Source organism: Sparus aurata, chromosome 22, assembly GCF_900880675.1.
Source record: "Sparus aurata chromosome 22, fSpaAur1.1, whole genome shotgun sequence".
Lineage (NCBI taxonomy): Eukaryota > Metazoa > Chordata > Actinopteri > Spariformes > Sparidae > Sparus > Sparus aurata.
The window spans coordinates 16791392-16809906 of NC_044208.1; the positions used below are offsets into that span (position 1 = coordinate 16791392).

Below are 18515 nucleotides of genomic sequence, written 5' to 3' on the forward strand. Positions count from 1 at the left end.
GGTCCTCCACTATAGCTGCTGCAGTAACCCCCTCCCCCCCCACTAACGTCTCGCAATCAGATTGGGGCGGAGCACACGTGAACTCAACTACACTTTTAAGAGAATGTCTATACGACGACGAAACAACCGTTTCCTGCAGGCTAACTAGCAAGGCAAGGCAAACAAAGAAAGAAAAGAAGTTAGAGACAAGGCAGGGCAACAGCAGCCTAACGCCAGACAAGCTGTGTCCCGCACACATCAGTGCTTGTAGCTGCTAGCGGCTACGGCGGCAACAGCAGCTAACCAGACGGGGACACACATACACACCACACCACACCGGCCCGATGCGTCAGCCTGCAGAACGCACACGGCCCATACACGCTCGGACACTACGGCGTGGCGGAGCTGCGAGCTGGCTGCACTCGCTTCGGCAGAGGAAAGAGACAGACTAAACGACCAGGGGGGGTATATAAACCGCCCCGCATTAGCGGGCGAGGACGCGGCTGCACTACAGGTGCCGGTAAGGGGCGTGTCACACACCTGCCGCGATCGCCATGCCTGCTGTCAAATAAACAGAATATAAACCATCTGGTTACACAAGGTTCCCTAATGTTCTCCCTTTCACTACCGCGTTTGAATGAACTATTTGCCTTTTGAATTGCAAATTCATCTGTTAAGATTTTTTTTTTTTTATCTATTATAGTGAAATGTGGAAGAGTAGCTTTTTGTTGCCATTATCATTTAGCAGCAATAGATATTATGTGTTTTAAAACCGTTCTATCCATCCTGGGCAGTCTGTGGACATTAATGGAAGCTGAGTGTGTGCTGTGGTCTAGAGATTTCGCTATGGAAGAATTGGTAAGGGCTATTGCTCATCATTTTATTTATTTTTTTCCATATAACAAATTATTCTGAGGACATTCCACACTGCAGGCGATCCCGTCCCCTCGCCATGGCGCCGGCGTGCCACAAGTTGCTTCTTCACACACACACACACACACACACACACACATGCATACACATGGTCGCACACACGCAAGGAGACATTCAGACAGACAGATGCTTTCAGACCGATAGATTTGCACGCTCAGAGCCAACAACATTCTCAGCAAAACCCCAACACACAAACAGTCGCACTCACACAGTCTCCCAGTGGATATAACCTGACCTCTACCCTGTTACACTGCTCCCACATAGCAGAGCAAGTCTAATGAGTGTCTGCTGTGTACAAATTAATGCCTGTGGTGCTGCGGAGGTCCATGGGAAAAATTGTAAAGCATGCAAATCAGTGTGAATACACACACACGTTCCCCCAAAACACTAGTTCCAACAAGAAGATATTCAACCACTCAGACAAATGTGCTCCTGGACAGACAAATGTACCCACACAGTACACATTCCTAAATATACACACATTCTCAAGGGATATGCTTTCTCCGCGGGTGAATCTGCTGAGTGAGATACACATATATCAGCATACGCTCTCCGGGTGTCACAGAGAGAAGTCACAGGACGATTCTGGCATATTTTTAAGCTACATGGCATGCTGAAAAATGTGGTTATGTCGAGTCCTTACAAGACAGGTGTGGCTGTGTAGCACAGTGGTTGCCGAACTGCATCTCTAACGAACCCCATAACTCTATCACATGAACTTGAGTACCCCTTAATCGACACCACCTACTGTATCATGTTGTAAATGTGTTAATTGGAAGTGATTTCAGAATTAATCATTCGAACGCATGCTGCTAATTGGAGTGGTAAAAACTGGACATTTTCCAAAGGCTGGCTAACCAATTCAGCTGTTTATTCATAACCAAAAGTACAGTACATAAATCAGAATAATAACTTTTCTCTATTTTAAACATGCATATATTACTTTAGGCTTGTTCAAAATTGTGTCCGCTGAAATGTTATACTTTCTATTTCAACCATTCATGCATTGCTTTTAACTCCTTAAACAATGTGTCCTTTAGTTTTAGCTTTGTCACCATTAAAAATGTTTAACTAACTCTTTCAGCCCTTAATGTATAACAGTTATAACAAAAAGTAATGCATTGCTCAACTTATTTACTTATTTACTCCCTGCATAAAGTAACCCATTGGGAACACTGCTATTTACATTCCTTTTGCGTTTTGTCTCATATGCATTGTCACCCAATGCATGTTGAGAATATAACATTAAACCCTCTCATATGGCCACATTATAGCACAGCCAAAGGACGAAGACAAAGGTATACACTGGATCTGTCTTTTATACTGTTCAATAATGTAATACAGCAATGCTGACAGGAAGGTTGAAGACAAATCCAGTCCAAAGAGCACTTCAAGGAAAAATGCAGCGCACAGTAACGGCCTTAAAATAAAACTATGTTATTATATAAAACAGTATAAAAAGAGGTCGGCCTTGGTATCGCCACCTAGTACAAGATGCTTTTTGCCTCACAATAATATAGCAATGAATAAAATAATAAGAGGCTGTTCTTTCTAACACTATTAGATGATGATGGCAGACTTGAGAGCAAAAAATCATGTTTAAATGTCATAAGTGCAGGATACACCCATTCCTCCTCAGTCAGTGCTGCCCAGACTGAAGGCCCTCTAGATTTCTGGAGAGGTTGGGCAATTTGTTTCGCGGGGATCCATGAAAAGGTATGTTTTTTCTTTTTTACTTTATATGCTGGTGATAGGCTGTGGTTTCTTTCTTGTGACAAACATACTTAATGTAGTTGCTTTGGACGAGAGCGTCTGCTAAATGACCTAAATGCAAATAAAAATGTTTTAGGATTTATTTTTCTTTCTGCCCAATGTGCAGATAATTGTTCAACCAAACACTGACAAATAACTTGTAACCTATCTATTTACCCACTTAAGCATGATTATTAAAAGTTATGGACATACAGTTGAAATGTAGCGAGTAGATAATAAGCTATCAATTTCCAACATTCATTCGTTCTCTTGTAACATGTTCAACAATTTTCCCACTGAGAGACTTCTCTGCTTACTTGCTAGCTATATTGTGTCCAGGTGTTACAGCTGACTCAGTAAGTGAATAAATAGGCCTACACACAAATTAATTGAGCCTCTCTTCAATCTTTCCAAGTACCCCTTGGAAAATGCAGAAGCACCCCCCAGGGTACAAGTACCCCTGCTTGGGAAATCACTGGCTGAGCAAACTGCTGTACTTCTCAGCAAAGACACAGATGTTTTACTTTTCACCGAGGAGAAGATAAAACTTTTCAAAGTAAAGACTTAATGCGGTTTATAATCAGCCTCTGCGTTTGGTTTGTGTTTGTTTCTCGCCAGGTGTTGGCAGGACAGGTGGACGCTCTGCTAAGAATAGAAGAGAGACATGAAATATTACCAAGTTTCTGAAGCACACGTGTGACGAATCACACATGCATGGACACACACACACACACACACGCCTGGGTCTTTAAAATGCATCTTTGCACCCACGGTAAACAAGGCCACATGCACTCAGGCAGATACTGTTACGCGCGTATCGAAATTAAATTAGCCAACGCTATCTCATTTCTCCCAAGAGCAGCCGGTCCCATCTGCAAACATCAGACAGCCTCTCTACAAAAGACCTGTTGGATCTCGCTGTTTAAAGCCCGCACCCATCCCCCCAAACCCCAACTCAATAATCACTCCTGTGTTTATACAGAACGCATTTTCATTAACTGTAGCAAATTACATTTTAATCCATGAAGCGCATTTCATTGAAGAAATTGTTTGACTGGCCTGAGATTGGCATTGAGTTGCTGCCGTGCAAAAAGGCAGGGAAACAAAAGTGAGAGCTGATGAAAGCTGCTGTTTGTTGTTTCATTCCCCCCCCCCCCCCCCGCCTTTTCTCTGTCATGCTGATGGAAATTAGCAGAGATACAGGAATCTCAATGATGGCTCAGAGCTGTTGAAATTCTCTGCAGACTTGATTCCATCCAACCTTTTCTCTTTTTAATCTCTCATCTTTGACAGGCTGAAAGATTGAGATATCTCCCTGCTGACTTGAACCATACATTGCACCGATACATAAAACATTAGTGTGTGCATATCTCGTCAAAGAATAACAACTAAGTTGCAGCAATGAATGGTGGAACGGTATCTAACCCTTTTTTTAAAACAATCCTCTCTCTGTTTCACTTGGAAATAATAGAGAATATGATGTGTTTTCATTGGTGTGGTTCGTATTAAGCCTGTCTGGTGCTGCTTTATAAAAGTGCTTAACTCTCCAGAGTAGCTTCTCCTCCAGTGGTCTACTTTGATCTCTCTGCTGTCTCAGTGCCTTAATTGCCCCTTAATTGTGTGACCAGCAGACCCTGATGTTGGGGGCTGATAAAGAGGCAAAGCTCAGCTGGGTAAAAACAGTGACCCACTATTTGACATAGTCAGTATGCTCCAATGCCCCACACTGTTCTTCAGTGGCCCCCTGATGCCCACTGAGCCTGGGGGCCCTTGTGTTAGAATGGAGAAGCAGTAGCACTGGTGCTGGGCCCGAACGCCCTTAATTAGCAGTGTTGGTTGGGCAGCTAAAAGTTGGATCAAATCTCTCGAGCAGAAATCCTCCCCCTCTGGTGTGTTCTGCTCGGAGTACTTATAATGTAAAAGTGCTCTTTCTGGAGTCAGCAAACCGATAACAAATGCAGTTCTACACTCAGATGAAGCTCCAACTCTCAGCAAAAACATGTGCGCGCCACAGAGAAATTCACTTCTTCACACAGAGGTATTGGTACCAGCAATGTGCGGTGATTCATAAGAGGGTCTGGCATGCTGTGGAAAAAGGGGTTTTGTGTTAATCAGTGCTGCAACTTGCTTTGCATATAAACAAAGCATGCATTATTGGAACACATGTGTCTGCAAACCAGAAATGTAGCTGCATAAAAGCAAACAGCCCGTCCTCATCAGAAAGATGACCGCAGCTCAACCGTGAAAGCAGCTTATTATGGCCGATATTTACGATTCTTGTTAGGTGGCATCAAACCTCTAGCTGCAATAGTAATTATTATAGCGGCAAAAGAGGAAGTCCGACAAAGCCTAAGGAGTTGGAGTTGGGTTGGAGAGAGCTGCGTTAAACAAGTGCACAACTTTCATTAACGAGACAGCTTTGAGACCAAAAGTCATCGATAAATGATTCTAACCATCTAGCTAGTGATGGGAGATCACAAATAGTTGATTGTGGTGAGTTTTCATTATCAGGATAATTGTGAATTGAGATAATCTGTGGCTGAAGGTATGGCGTGCACATTGTGTCTCCAACAAAAAATAGATATAATTGTGTAAAAGTACGATTCCGACCTAAAGAACAACAGGGAGACGAGGTTACTACCATGTATTTATCTTTTATTTGAGCAGGATGACCAGATTTATGATAACCCAAAATATGTGCATTGTTTTTCAATAAAAAAAATATATCTCCTATTTGTGATGCAATAAGGTTATTCCAGTATATTTTGGTGAAATTTCAAGTTGTTCACGTACACATATTACTGTTGTTATGTACGTCTTAACTGAGGTTACAAGTTACTTAGTTATTTTAACCCAAACAAGGATTTTTTTCCTGAACTATACCAAGTTGTTTTCTTGCCTCCCTCAGTCATGTTGTATAGGAGTTACTAGCAAATGACCTATTCAGTCGTTAGGTATGACGGTATGTTAGACTCACAATGATCCATTGAATCGCGGCCACTTGAGAGATGAGTCATGTGCAAACGAATCAACAGTAACGGGGGATTTACGGAATCTTATGAGTCCTATTTGACTTCGGCATTCGTTGCAACATTTGCAAGAATTAAGCTCTTTTTATTTTTTGTTTGTCTTGTGAATAGCTCGACAGGTAGTATGCAAGTCCTCCCTCTCCTCAACAGTCGCTGTCACAGTATCCTTGAGCGAAGCAGTCAACCCTGGATGCTCCGATGATTTTGCTCCCTGAACGGTGAAACAAGGCTGCAGCAGCACCGGCAGCAAAGGGGTGAATGTGAGGTAAGTTTTCCACGCAGGGATTAATGAATGTTAAAAGATGAATATAATGCAGCATAACAGTAACTAGACAATTCCCCGCCGGGAAATCGCAAGAGTGGGCTGTGCGCTTTCCCCCGTGATGACAAAGCAAACATGGCATCAGCAAGGTTTCCTCGCCATCAGGCGGGAAAGGCCTTAAAGAACACACTCATTAAGTTTTGAGGTCCTAGTTTCAGAAATACGGTAATAGGAGCGAGTTAAAAAAGGCCGCAGTTTTGGAAATCCTTCTCCCGATTTACATTGGAGTAAATGGAGCATTTGAGAGCTACTCTTGTCGGTTAGCGGTCGATAATTCAAAAACCGTAAATCCTACCGATAAAGTAGACACATTGGGAGAAAGAAGACAAGTGTGGCTACAACTCTGGAAAATATCACTGTTTTTGAGCCTAATTTGTTGCCAGGATTGTCACGGAAGGAGAAAATTTCTGAGCAAATTTTTGAGGTTCTCTCACTCTGTCAGTTGGCCCTCTCCACTCTGCTGCACGAACATTCCGCCATACACAATCATTGAAAACCCTGAATTTTTCCAAAATCACTCACCGTCATTCAAGGATCACAGTTCAAAAACTACACATCATAGGAAAAAAGTTCAAATACAACTTAAATACGCAGTACTTGTGCCTACATTTTAAAGCTGAAATGGTGTTTCTACGTGAACGTATGCCAGAGCAGGAGATGTTTGAAAAACGTTGCAGATTTGCGACTTTTTTGACCTCGCCCCATTCATTCCTTATGGGAAATTTTATCGCAGTTTTCGCGACTTATGTCGTGAAAAATTAATATTTCGTGAAGCTGAATAATAGCAACCCGAGTCCGATCGAGCCGCACATTGAATGAGCGAAAAAATAATCATTAAATGTAGTTTAAATGTTGGGAAATATACTGTGTGTGTGCGTTTGCATGTATGTGAGTGCAAGCTTAAGCATGGCTGTGTGTGTGTGTGTGTGTACATGTCTCTCTGTCTGTCTGTCTGTCTCATGTGTGTCTCCTGTCTGTCTGTCTGTCCGATGTGTGTCTCCTGTCTGTCTGTCTGTCTGATGTATGTCTCCTGTCTGTCTGTCTGTCTGTCTGTCACTCTCTCTCTTTGCCCAGCTGATTTCGGTTGCTAGGTGACAGTTGGCAGGGGCCGTAGCAACGGACTGTGACGGAGTCAGTTGGCCCATTCCACTCTGCTGCACGAACATTCCCCCATACACAATCATTGAAAACCCAGAATTTCTCCAAAATCACTCACCATCGTTCAAGGATCACAGTTCAAAAACTACACATCATAGGAAAAAAGTTCAAATACAACAAAAATACCCAAGACCTGTGCCTACATTTTAAAGCTGGAATGGTGTTTCCACGTGAACGTATGCCCGAGCAGGAGATGTTTGAAAAAAGTCGCAGATTTGCGACTTTTTTGACCTCCCCCCATTCATTCCTTATGGGAAATTTTATCGCAGTTTTCGCGACTTATGTCGCGAAAAATTAACATTTCGTAAAGCTGAATAATAGCAACCTGAGTCCGATCGAGCTGCACATTGAATGAACAAAAAAATAATCATTAAATGTAGTTTAAATGTTGGGAAATATACTGTGTGTGCGTTTGTGTGCATGTGAGTGCACGCTTTAAGCATTGCTGTGTGTGTGTGTGTGTGTGTGTGTGTGTGTGTGTGTGTGTGTACATGTCTCTCTGTCTGTCTGACTGTCTCATGTGTGTCTCCTGTCTGTCTGTCTGTCTGTCTGTCCGATGTGTGTCTCCTGTCTGTCTGTCTGTCTGATGTATGTCTCCTGTCTGTCTGTCTGTCACTCTCTCTCTTTGCCCAGCTGATTTCGGTTGCTAGGTGACAGTTGGCAGGGGCCGTAGCAACGGACTGTAAGGGAGTCAGTTGGCCCTCTCCACTCTGCTGCACGAACATTCCCCCATACACAATCATTGAAAACCCAGAATTTCTCCAAAATCACTCACCATCGTTGAAGGATCACAGTTCAAAAACTACACATCATAGGAAAAAAGTTCAAATACAACAAAAATACTCAAGACCTGTGCCTACATTTTAAAGCTGGAATGGTGTTTCTAGCTGAATGTATGCCAGAGCAGGAGATGTTTGAAAAACATTGCAGATTTGCGAGTTTTTTGACCTCATCCCATTCATTCCTTATGGGAAGTGTCTCGCAGCTGTTCGCGTCTTACGACGCGAAAGATTAATATTCTAGAAAACTGAATTATTGCATACAGAGTCCGATCAAGCCGCACATTGAATGAGTGAAAAAATGATCGTTTAATGTCGTTTAAATGCTGGGAAATATACTGTGTGTGTGTCTACATGTCGCTCTGTCTGTCTGTCCGTCTGTCTGTCTGATGTGTGTCTCCTGTCTGTCTTTCTGTCTGTCTGATGTGTGTCTCCTGTGTGTCTGTCTGTCTGTCTGATGTGTGTCTCCTGTGTGTCTGTCTGTCTGTCTGTCTGTCTGTCTGATGTGTGTCTAGTGTCTGTCTGTCTGTCACTCTCTCTCTTGGCCCAGCTGTTTTTGGTTGCTAGGTGACCGTTGGCAAGGGCCGTAGCAACGGCCTGTGAGGGAGCTGATTTGAGAGCAATTTCTGCCTCACATCTAGGACGTCAAACTAGTGCTATTTGGTCAAAATCTTACATGATATCAACAATTTTTTTTCACGATCGAGCCAGAAAGGCCTTAAAGAACACACTCATTAAGTTTTGTGGTCCTAGCTTCAGAAATGTGGAAATGGCAGCGAGTTAAAAAAGCGTGCAGTTTTGGAAATCCTTCTCCCGATTTACATTGGAGTAAATGGAGCATTTCAGAGCTACTCTTGTCGGTTAGCGGTCGATAATTTAAAAACCGTAAATCCTACCGATAAAGTAGACACATTGGGAGAAAGAAGACAAGTGTGGCTACAACTCTGGGAAATATCACTGTCTTTGAGCCCAATTTGTGGTCAGGATCGTCACGGAAAGAGAAAATTTCGGAGCAAATTTTTGAGTCTCTCTCACTCTGTCAGTTGGCCCTCGCCACGCTGCTGCACGAACATTCCGCCATACACAATCATTGAAAACCCTGAATTTCTCCAAAATCACTCACCATCGTTCAAGGATCACAGTTCAAAAACTACACATCATAGAGAAAAAGTTCAAATACAACAAAACTACTCAAGACCTGTGCCTACATTTTAAAGCTGGAATGGTGTTTCTACGTGAACGTATGCCAGAGCAGCAGATGTTTGAAAAACGTTGCAGATTTGCGACTTTTTTGACCTCGCCCCATTCATTCCTTATGGGAAGTGTCTCGCAGCTGTTCGCGTCTTACGACGCGGAAGATTAATATTCTAGAAAACTGAATTATAGCATACAGAGTCCGATCAAGCCGCACATTGAATGAGTGAAAAAATAATCGTTTAATGTAGTTTAAATGTTGGGAAATATACTGTGTGTGTGCGTCTGTGTGCATGTGAGAGCACGCTTAAGCAGCTCTGTGTGTGAGTCTACATGTCGCTCTGTCTGTCTGTCCGTCTGTCTGTCTGATGTGTGTCTCCTGTCTGTCTTTCTGTCTGTCTGATGTGCGTCTCCTGTGTGTCTGTCTGTCTGTCTGTCTGTCTGATGTGTGTCTAGTGTCTGTCTGTCTGTCACTCTCTCTCTTGGCCCAGCTGTTTTTGGTTGCTAGGTGACCGTTGGCAAGGGCCGTAGCAACGGCCTGTGAGGGAGCTGATTTGAGAGCAATTTCTGCCTCACATCTAGGACGTCAAACTAGTGCTATTTGGTCAAAATCTTACATGATATCAACAATTTTTTTTCACGATCGAGCCAGAAAGGCCTTAAAGAACACACTCATTAAGTTTTGTGGTCCTAGCTTCAGAAATGTGGAAATGGCAGCGAGGTAAAAAAGCGTGCAGTTTTGGAAATCCTTCTCCCGATTTACATTGGAGTAAATGGAGCATTTCAGAGCTACTCTTGTCGGTTAGCGGTCGATAATTCAAAAACCGTAAATCCTACCGATAAAGTGGACACATTGGGAGAAAGAAGACAAGTGTGGCTACAACTCTGGAAAGTATCACTGTTTTTGAGCCTAATTTGTGGCCAGGATCGTCACGGAAAGAGAAAATCTCTGAGCGAATTTTTGAATCTCGCTCACTCTGTCAGTTGGTCCTCTCCACTGTGCTGCACGAACATTCCGCCATACACACTCATTGAAAACCCTGAATTTCTCCAAAATCACTCACCGCCATTCAAGGGTCACAGTTCAAAAACTACATATCGTAGGAATAAAGTTCAAATACAACAAAAATACTCAGGACTTGTGCCTACATTTTAAAGCTGGAATGGTGTTTCCACGTGAACGTATGCCCGAACAGGAGATGTTTGAAAAACGTCGCAGATTTGCGACTTTTTTGACCTCGTCCCATTCATTCCTTATGGGAAATTTGTTGCAGTTTTTCGCGACTTACGTCGCGAAAAATTCATATTTTCCTGAGAAAAATAATAGCATACCGAGTCCGCCCGAGCCGCACGTTTTGATGTATTTTTTGTTGGTATTCGCTCAACGGTGCGGGGCGTGAAAAGTACCAAAAAAAGGACGGTAGAAGAAAAATAACTAGACAATTCCCCGCCGGGAAATCGCGAGAGTGGGCTGTGCGCTTTGCCCCGTGACGAAAAAACTATGAAAGCTACAGCAAAAGTTGAATCCCACGTTGATAATTTGGACTTTTATCTACATTTTAAAGTTTCAATGGTGTGTCTCGGTCAAAGTATGCCAGAGATGTCGACCTTTGAAAAACAAAGATTCATTTTTTTCCCTCAGCTCCATTGTCAACGGGAAATGAGGATTGCCAATGCTTTGATATGATACCATGATACTACAATGCAATGCTACATTGTATTCATTTCACCACCTACCATTCATTCTCAGCATCTTCATCTATGGTCCTTGTTACAAAGGAAAACTAAACTTGGAACATAATTAATAATAATTCAACAGGCATACACTGACATCTTGTAACAGAGATAAAATTTATTTTCTCCCCAAAAAAAAAAAAGAAAAAGCAGAGGCCTTCTCCCTGGAGGTCTTCATCCTGAGTCTGTGAGTTGTTGTTCTTCCTAAAATATTAAACACATTCATTTAGTCAGGTAGGTTGGAAGTGTTCTCTAAGCACTTGATCAATGAAGATACAATGTTAAATGTCCCTTACTTCTCTGCTGCTGGGTTGACGTCTTCAGTGGAGAGTGAGCTGCTGCAGTCTTCTTCCTGGATCACTGTTGCTGAATTTAAAAAGAAACATGAATTAGTTTAAAATCATCGCATAAACATTTGAAGAGAAAACAATATTACTTCCCTTATTTTGCTGCAGTCCTCTGGAGGTCTTCTTCCTGGATCACTGTTGGTAGATTTAAAGGACATTAATTAGTTACAGGTTCCAAAGATTGATGTAAACATTTGACAAGAAAATGTATACATTTTACAAAAATATTACTTCCCTTATTGTTGCTGCAGTCTTCTGGAGGTCTTCTTCCTGTAGTCTGTATAAATGTTGCCAGATTTAAGACATAAATTAGTTACAGATTTCAAAGACTGATGTAAACATTTGAAGTGAAAGTTGAGAATTTAATGAAATATTACTTCCCTTATTGTTGCTGCAGTCCTCTGAGGTCTTCTTCCTGTAGTCTGTATAAATGTTGCCAGATTTAAAAGACATAAATTAGTTACAGAGTTCAAAGACTGATGTAAATATTTAAATTGAAAGTTGAGAATTTAATGAAATATTACTTCCCTTATTTTCTTCTGGGTTGTTGTCTTCGTTGGAGAGAGATCTGCTGCAGTCCTCTGGGGGTCCTTCTCACTGGATCATCCAAGAAAGACAATGACATCGTCATTGAGTTAAATCACTCAATGCAAGTGAATCACTTTAAAAAAAAAAAAAAAAAAAAAAACATACTTACTTTGTGATGGACCTGGGTTTGACATGCAGCTTGGTCTGCATCTCAGCTGGACGTTCAGCTTCCTCCCTGCAACTCCTGCACTACATTAACTAAGATAATCTTAGCCAATGTAGCTCTTACATTAGCTAAGATTATCTTAGCTAATGTAGTGACAACAACCCAGCAGAAAAAAAGAAAAAGGAAAAAAAAAAAACATACAATAAAAAATACAATTACATTACAAGATAAAGAATTAAAAAACAAAATAAAAATACATACAAAATAAATGATTCATTAAACATACATCCTTAAATTACATAATTGCATGATAACTTATGTAAGCTTAGCTTAGTTAATGTAATAACTTACATTAGCTTAGCTATTACATTGCAGCTTACATTATATCTTACACATGCCATTCTCATCTAAATAGATGAGAAGAACATGAGTTAAGATATTACAAACAATGTCAATAAATACATACAAATGAATATATATAAAAAAAATGTTGAAAGGTATTTACAAAATGATTAATTACAATACATTTAACACACTGGCCCAGTTGTTCTCATCATCTCGAGAGATGATAAGAAGGACATGAAAAAAAATTGCTGACTCCATTTTAAAATAAATACACAAATATATAAATACAGATAAAGACATTTACACAAGATTAAACTATTTCCAGCCAAGACATGCCACTTTAACAACATACATATGAAAAACAATTACATTAAGACTACACACTAAAAGACTAAACAAGACTAAATCCTGAAAAAAATTGAGAGCCCATTAGTCAGTCAAAATACAATAAACTGGACTGTGGTAACTGTAATACGTTTGGAGAACACCTGATTGAAGACATTTATCAGGATGTGAAATGTAAATGTGGTCAATCAGTGTGTTCTTTTCTGTTGTCGAATTTGCTACTAATTGAGTGTAACCTCTGGACTGAAACAAATCTTTGATACTTTTTTTTCCTTTTGAAAGGAGGTCCTCATTAAAATCGCCACAAACAATGATGGGCTGGTGATTTAACATGTCCAACGAGTCCAAGAGGTTTTTCAAGTTTTGGAGAAAGACTCCCAGTTGAAAACTTGGCGGTTTGTACACAGTCGCTATTAGCACTTTGACTGGAGCCTCAATTTTAAGGACAACAAACTCCAAATCAGTGACCTGTTGCATGTACCTGCGAGGCTCTGCTTGAACAGTGTCTCTACAGTACATAGCAACTCCACCTCCCTCTTTTTTGGCCATGTTCACACAGCTGTTGTAAGACAGCTGTCTGCTACGTGTGAACATGGTGTACCCCTCCAATTGAAAAATTTCAGCTACAGAGGACCCCGACAAATGTGTCTCTGTAAGGCAAAGCACATCTGCTTGTTGGAGCTCGTGATGTGCTTTGAGGTCCACCATGTGACATGGCAGACCCTGCGTGTTGTGGTGGACAATTGTCAAAACCTTTGGAGTTTGTTGTACAGATTTCAAAAGCGTTAACAATGGTCTACAGCTCTGGAAAGACGCATGAGGCATACTTTCCAGAGCTGTCTTGATCTTGGGGTTTGCGTAAATTTTTTTCTCATCAAAGTCAAGGATGGTGAGACCTTGAAGCGAGGTTGTGCGGCTGAGCGCGACGTACGCCATACCAGATTCAAAAACACGCTTCAGACACACAACCGCCGACGGCATGGTCATTCCTTGAACTTTGTGGGCCGTACAAGCAAAAGCTAATTTCATGGGGAACTGCCGACGAACAACCCCTTTCTTGTTACTTAGGTTCTCCTCAGATCTTTCGATGTACACCGAGTTATCTGAGGGACCTAAAATTTTTTGCGGAATCTCTGTCCTGCTGTAGGATTGTCCAGCAGGAGTCCAATCATCTTCACGCCTCCTGGTTCTCTAATTACAATATTAGAAATGGTTCCAAATGTACCGTTCACAAGGCCATCTTCCACATCTAAATTTCGGATCAACATAACGCGTACTCCTTGAGCAGCCATTATGTTGTCGGGCAAATCTCGCTTGTGTCCTTTAATTTCCCCAGACACAAACGTCATGCAGCCAGTTCTGGGGTCTTTTCGAAAATCACGAGCTGCAATGCCAATCGCATCCTCGTAGCAAGCAGATACGATGTCGGCGTTGTGACGGTCTACTTCTTTGTTTGTGGCGTAGATGTGTAGAGTCAGTGCTGGACAATGCTGACTATCAGCCACTGCCTGTGTAAGCAAGAGCCTGTCCTCATCTAACAAAGGATCTTCCTTTTGCTTCACCCTGAGACGGTTCAAGAGTTCAGCAAAAGCTCGATCGTCTTTCTGTCGCATGATCTCTGTCAGGGTGACCATTTTGAAGTTATCCTTCCAGAGATCAAACTCGGTCTCCTCGTACACACACAGTGGCTTGGCTTTACCAAGGGGCGGCAGTTGATAAAAGTCACCTACAGCAAGGACAGACATGCCTCCAAATGGCTTCCGATTACCCCTGATCTGCTGAAATCGCCAATGCACGTAGGCAAATAGCTCTTTAGAGACCATGGATATCTCATCGATGATGAGAATCTCAGCGTTGGCCAGTGTTGCTCTGACTTCGTCAAGTGCATTCCCAAGACCTTGATAAGGTGGCTTCAAGGACCTTGGTAATTTGAGAATGGAGTGCAACGTGTTGCCTGATATGTTAAATGCTGCTGTACCTGTGAATGCGGTCAGCAGCACTGCGGGTTGGGACATGTCTGCGTGGTCCCGAAATCTCGGGAGCTCACGCAGAATTCTCGTTGCCTCGTGGTGAATGCACTTAATCACATGCGATTTGCCACATCCAGCCCCTCCCGACAGGAAGTAATAAAATGGTTCTGGATTGTGGCCCCAGACTTGTTCAAAGCACCACTGTCGAACACTGTAGAAAACGGAAGCCTGAGTTTCGTTCAGACTTTGGTACATTTTCCTAACAAAGTCTGGACTCAACTCTGGAGCATCTATTCTAGGCATAGAGCTCCCCTTATCCTTTTTAGTGCCGAATTCTGGGACATCTTCACCGTTTTGATCTTGCTCGCGAGGTTCGCATTCAGCCAGGCACTCCAACCGGTCCACTTCAATTTCGGGCGCAAAAGAGTTCCAAGCGTTCACGAGAGGACCGCACACCTGAAGCTGTTGAAACGCAGCTTCCATGTTTTTTCCTTGGCCCTCATAACGTTTTTTGTTGTGCCCCACTATTACCTCTACTCTCGTACCCCACTTCTCGCTACACCTATAAAACTCTTCATAAGTGGGGTGCGCTTCATCTCTCAGATCGGCGTCGGATCGATGTGGGAGATAAAGTTTCAGCAATCTTCTATAAAACTTCTCTGGAGTTTTTTCCTCTGAGAAGCGAGTAAATCTAATGATTGCTGGTTTTCCTACAGTTCGTTTTTGAATAAATCCTTGATCATTTAACAATAAAATGGCATTTGGGCTCTCCCTTTGCTGGCCGTAGAGTACCCTGTAATCCGACGCGAACTCGGCCAGACACATACGTTCAAACTCTCGAGTGAGAGGTCTGTTGACGTATTTTTCAGGCAACCCCGACATCCATACGTCCTCTGATCCGGGTTCCATTCCTACCAGTCTACTCATAGGGTGACTCATTTTCAGACCTTCCTCGTCGGTCTGAATAAACAACACGGATCGGGAGCACTTCTTGAGGCGTAAGCTGCAGGTACGGGCTACGGCCTCTTGAGCGCTGACCTCTCTGTGTTTAGAGTAGGCCTGCATAATTTGTTTCATTTCGTCGCGCTTGTTAACATCAGATTTCTTAACATCTTTGATGACGTTCTTAAGGAATTCCGTCATCTCGTGCTCCGGTTTCGCTACATATGACATCATGTACATGATGCAGCTGTAGTCGTCTATGACATACTGGATGTCCATGTTTGCGTTCCATGCTCTAAGCAAATCAGGATTGTAGGCATTAACCCAACAATCATTTGGATGGCGCCTCAGCATCACGACATGGTTGTTGGCCAGGCGCTGCGCGGCAGCAAAGTATTGCTCATAAGTCAAGTTGCACTGGCAAAGCAAGTCTGTCAAACTACTGAACGAAGCGCCTGGATCCATAAGCAGATCTCTAACTGGTTGGAGCGTGCGCTTAGCCAATTTCTGGTTTTCTGCGAGGGCCTTTTTCTGCTCCGCTATTTGCGCTTCGAAGTCTGCATCATCTTGATCCTCTTTTTGGTGGTAATTAATTGTGGGGGGCCTGGTGATGAATGTTTTATCCATCGGTAGTTTTGGAAAGCCAAACCTGCAGGCTACATTTCCCTTCTTACAGGACTTTGAATGTTTCCTGCTGTGTACCTGAACCTCTGACACTATTTTGTGGAGTTCCGGATCTGTGTCAGGGTCAGGCATTTTGCAACTAATGTATCTATCTATAAATTCCATGATGTGACTATCGGGGTCCTCTTCAAATTTAGGTGAATCTTTTATCCAAATTAGCATGTGGATGTGCGGGCTTCCCCTGGCTTGGAACTCAACGCGATAAAAATAATCTTCTACTTCACCAATCGGTCGTGCAGGAGAGAGGATGAGGTTCGTCATGAGAGCCTCGACTCTCTTTTCAAACATGCGCATTACTGTGACGGGGTTACTTCTCAAAATGTCGCATTTTGTTTTCCAATCTAAATCTGAGAACAGCCCTTGTTCACCCTGCTGAGCTTTGATGACCTCTATGAACTCAGGCCATCTCATCTCAGCAGCGGAGAACGTGGCAAAAAATGTTGGTTTTCCAATTTGACGAACCATGGCGTGCACATCTTTAAGTGTTTTGTTCCAATAGGCTGGAGTGCCTCTAAGAGGCTGCATGAACCTGGTCGCATCTTGGTTCATAATGAGCTGTTCCACCTCATCCTTATCCTGGAGCATGACATTGTTAATCCTACGGCCGTCTCTGGTTTTCGACTTTCCTTTGCGCATTTGTATAGACATACTATTCGTCGCGAGGTGAGTCTCTGTAACAAACTGCGCAAAGAAAAGATAACTCTGGTCACTTGCAAAACGCGTATCTGCAGCAAAGAGCCTAGAATTAAAGTAGAGGCTCGGGGACAGGGAGACGGTTCTAGCTTCATCTAATGTGTTCTCTCCTGTCGGAAATTGTACAGGAAAAGCCATGGCCTCCAACTTAGGTATGCTAAAAAAACCAACCGGCTTGTTGCCTTGCGCGGGTGCAACACTAAATACTCCGTCGCCATACGAAAGGATTTCCTGTGCAATGTCGGGGGGCTGCATGCAAGTGTCCAGGGAGAGGCCTGGTCTCAGCTCCTCCTGTTCTTCCTCATCTGCCTCCTAACTGTCCCGGCTCGTTTTGGCTTTTAAAAATTTCTTCCAAATCTAGATCCCCATCTTCCTCTGGGATGCTGGGCTCCTCTTCTTCGATGGGCTCCTCTTCTTCGAGCAGACAGTCAAAAGTGGCAGTCTCATCGATAAACACGTCTTTATATTCTGAATGCGTCTCTTTCAACGTAGCAAGGCCAGCTAGCACATTCTTCATATTAACGGTGTAAAAGTGTTGGTAACCTTTGTATTTGATGTGCCTTTTCAATTTCACTTGAAGCAGCTGCGCTTCTGCTCTGGGCCGTGGGAGACTGTTGACGGTCGCTTCCACCTCTGATGGAACGCACACAACAGCTCCGTGGACTGCTCTCTGTTGGCCTTTTGGCAGAGCAACAATTTTTGCAAATGGCAGGATTTTTGCAATCAGCTGCCTCTCAAGCATATTAAGTTTAGCCAATTTTGGGGGGATGGGCGCCAACTTCAAATTGTTTACGACTGCCATGGGTGGTATGCGTCCTCTGATAAGGTGGCTGTCGCAGGTGTAGCATATCCACTCATGCAGTCTCTCTTGTGGCACAGAGCAAGGGGTAGAGCAGTCACTGTCACAAAAGTGAACATAGTTTCCTGTCAAGCATGCTGCTGCCACTTTTGCGTGTTTACTATATTTCTGTGTTTTGCATTCTTTGACCTGATTAGGAAACTGGGTTCTGTTACAAACGTTACAAATGTATGTGGGTCCATGTCTAATGGACTCACGAAAGGCAGCTATGGCTGCTTCCATCAGCGGATTAATCAGGGGCTGGGGGCGGTGGGGCACAATTTGTCTGTATTTTCTCCTGATTCTAAGCGCTCTCTGCATCTTGTAAAATATGCTAAAGGCAGCATTTGTGGCCAATTTGGTTGCTCTCTGCTGGTTACAACGTTGATTAAAACGACGTTTAAATTCCGTATCATTGTGATATCTAAGATTGAAATCTTGCTTTTGTTTTTGGCTATAGTTTGGATCCGTGTTGTACCTCTGAGACATGACAAATTTTTGTCTGCTCCGAAACACTGTATTCGACTTATATCTATCCATAATGTGTTCCTTTTGTCTGGTGCGGAACGTGGCATCTTCCCTGTATCTTCTGGCGAGTTCTTCCTTCTTCTTATCTTGAACATGTTCATGGTAACATCTGAAGGATCGCCGTTTCTGATGGAGACTGTTTTGGACATATCTTCTCCTTTGTGCTTGGATTCTTTTTCTCCTAAATTCTGGACAGCTGCTGTATTTTTTCCTTTCATATTGGGTTTTTTTTCCTTTTTTCTTCACCAG

At 42.7% G+C, this 18515-nt stretch overlaps 1 protein-coding gene across 2 annotated transcripts; it reads right to left on the bottom strand.

The window, feature by feature from the left end:
* Positions 1–10978: 10978 nt before the first annotated feature.
* LOC115573578 (uncharacterized) lies at positions 10979–18283 on the bottom strand. 2 transcript variants are annotated; one of them, XM_030404415.1, is made up of 4 exons: positions 11925–18283; positions 11605–11824; positions 11177–11504; positions 10979–11084 (listed from the first exon to the last, which is right to left on the bottom strand). In XM_030404415.1, the coding sequence occupies exon 1, from the start codon at positions 17153–17155 to the stop codon at positions 13724–13726; it is 3432 nt and encodes a 1143-aa protein (XP_030260275.1). In that variant the 5' UTR covers positions 17156–18283; the 3' UTR covers positions 10979–11084; positions 11177–11504; positions 11605–11824; positions 11925–13723. The 2 variants fall into 2 exon arrangements, with proteins under 2 accessions (XP_030260275.1, XP_030260274.1); XM_030404414.1 differs by having other exon boundaries at positions 11177–11824.
* Positions 18284–18515: the final 232 nt, after the last annotated feature.

Coding starts and splice junctions, on each gene's coding strand:
- LOC115573578 (XM_030404415.1), bottom strand. CDS start 17,155: ATGCAGCCCCCCGACATTGCACAGGAAATCCTTTCGTATGGCGACGGA.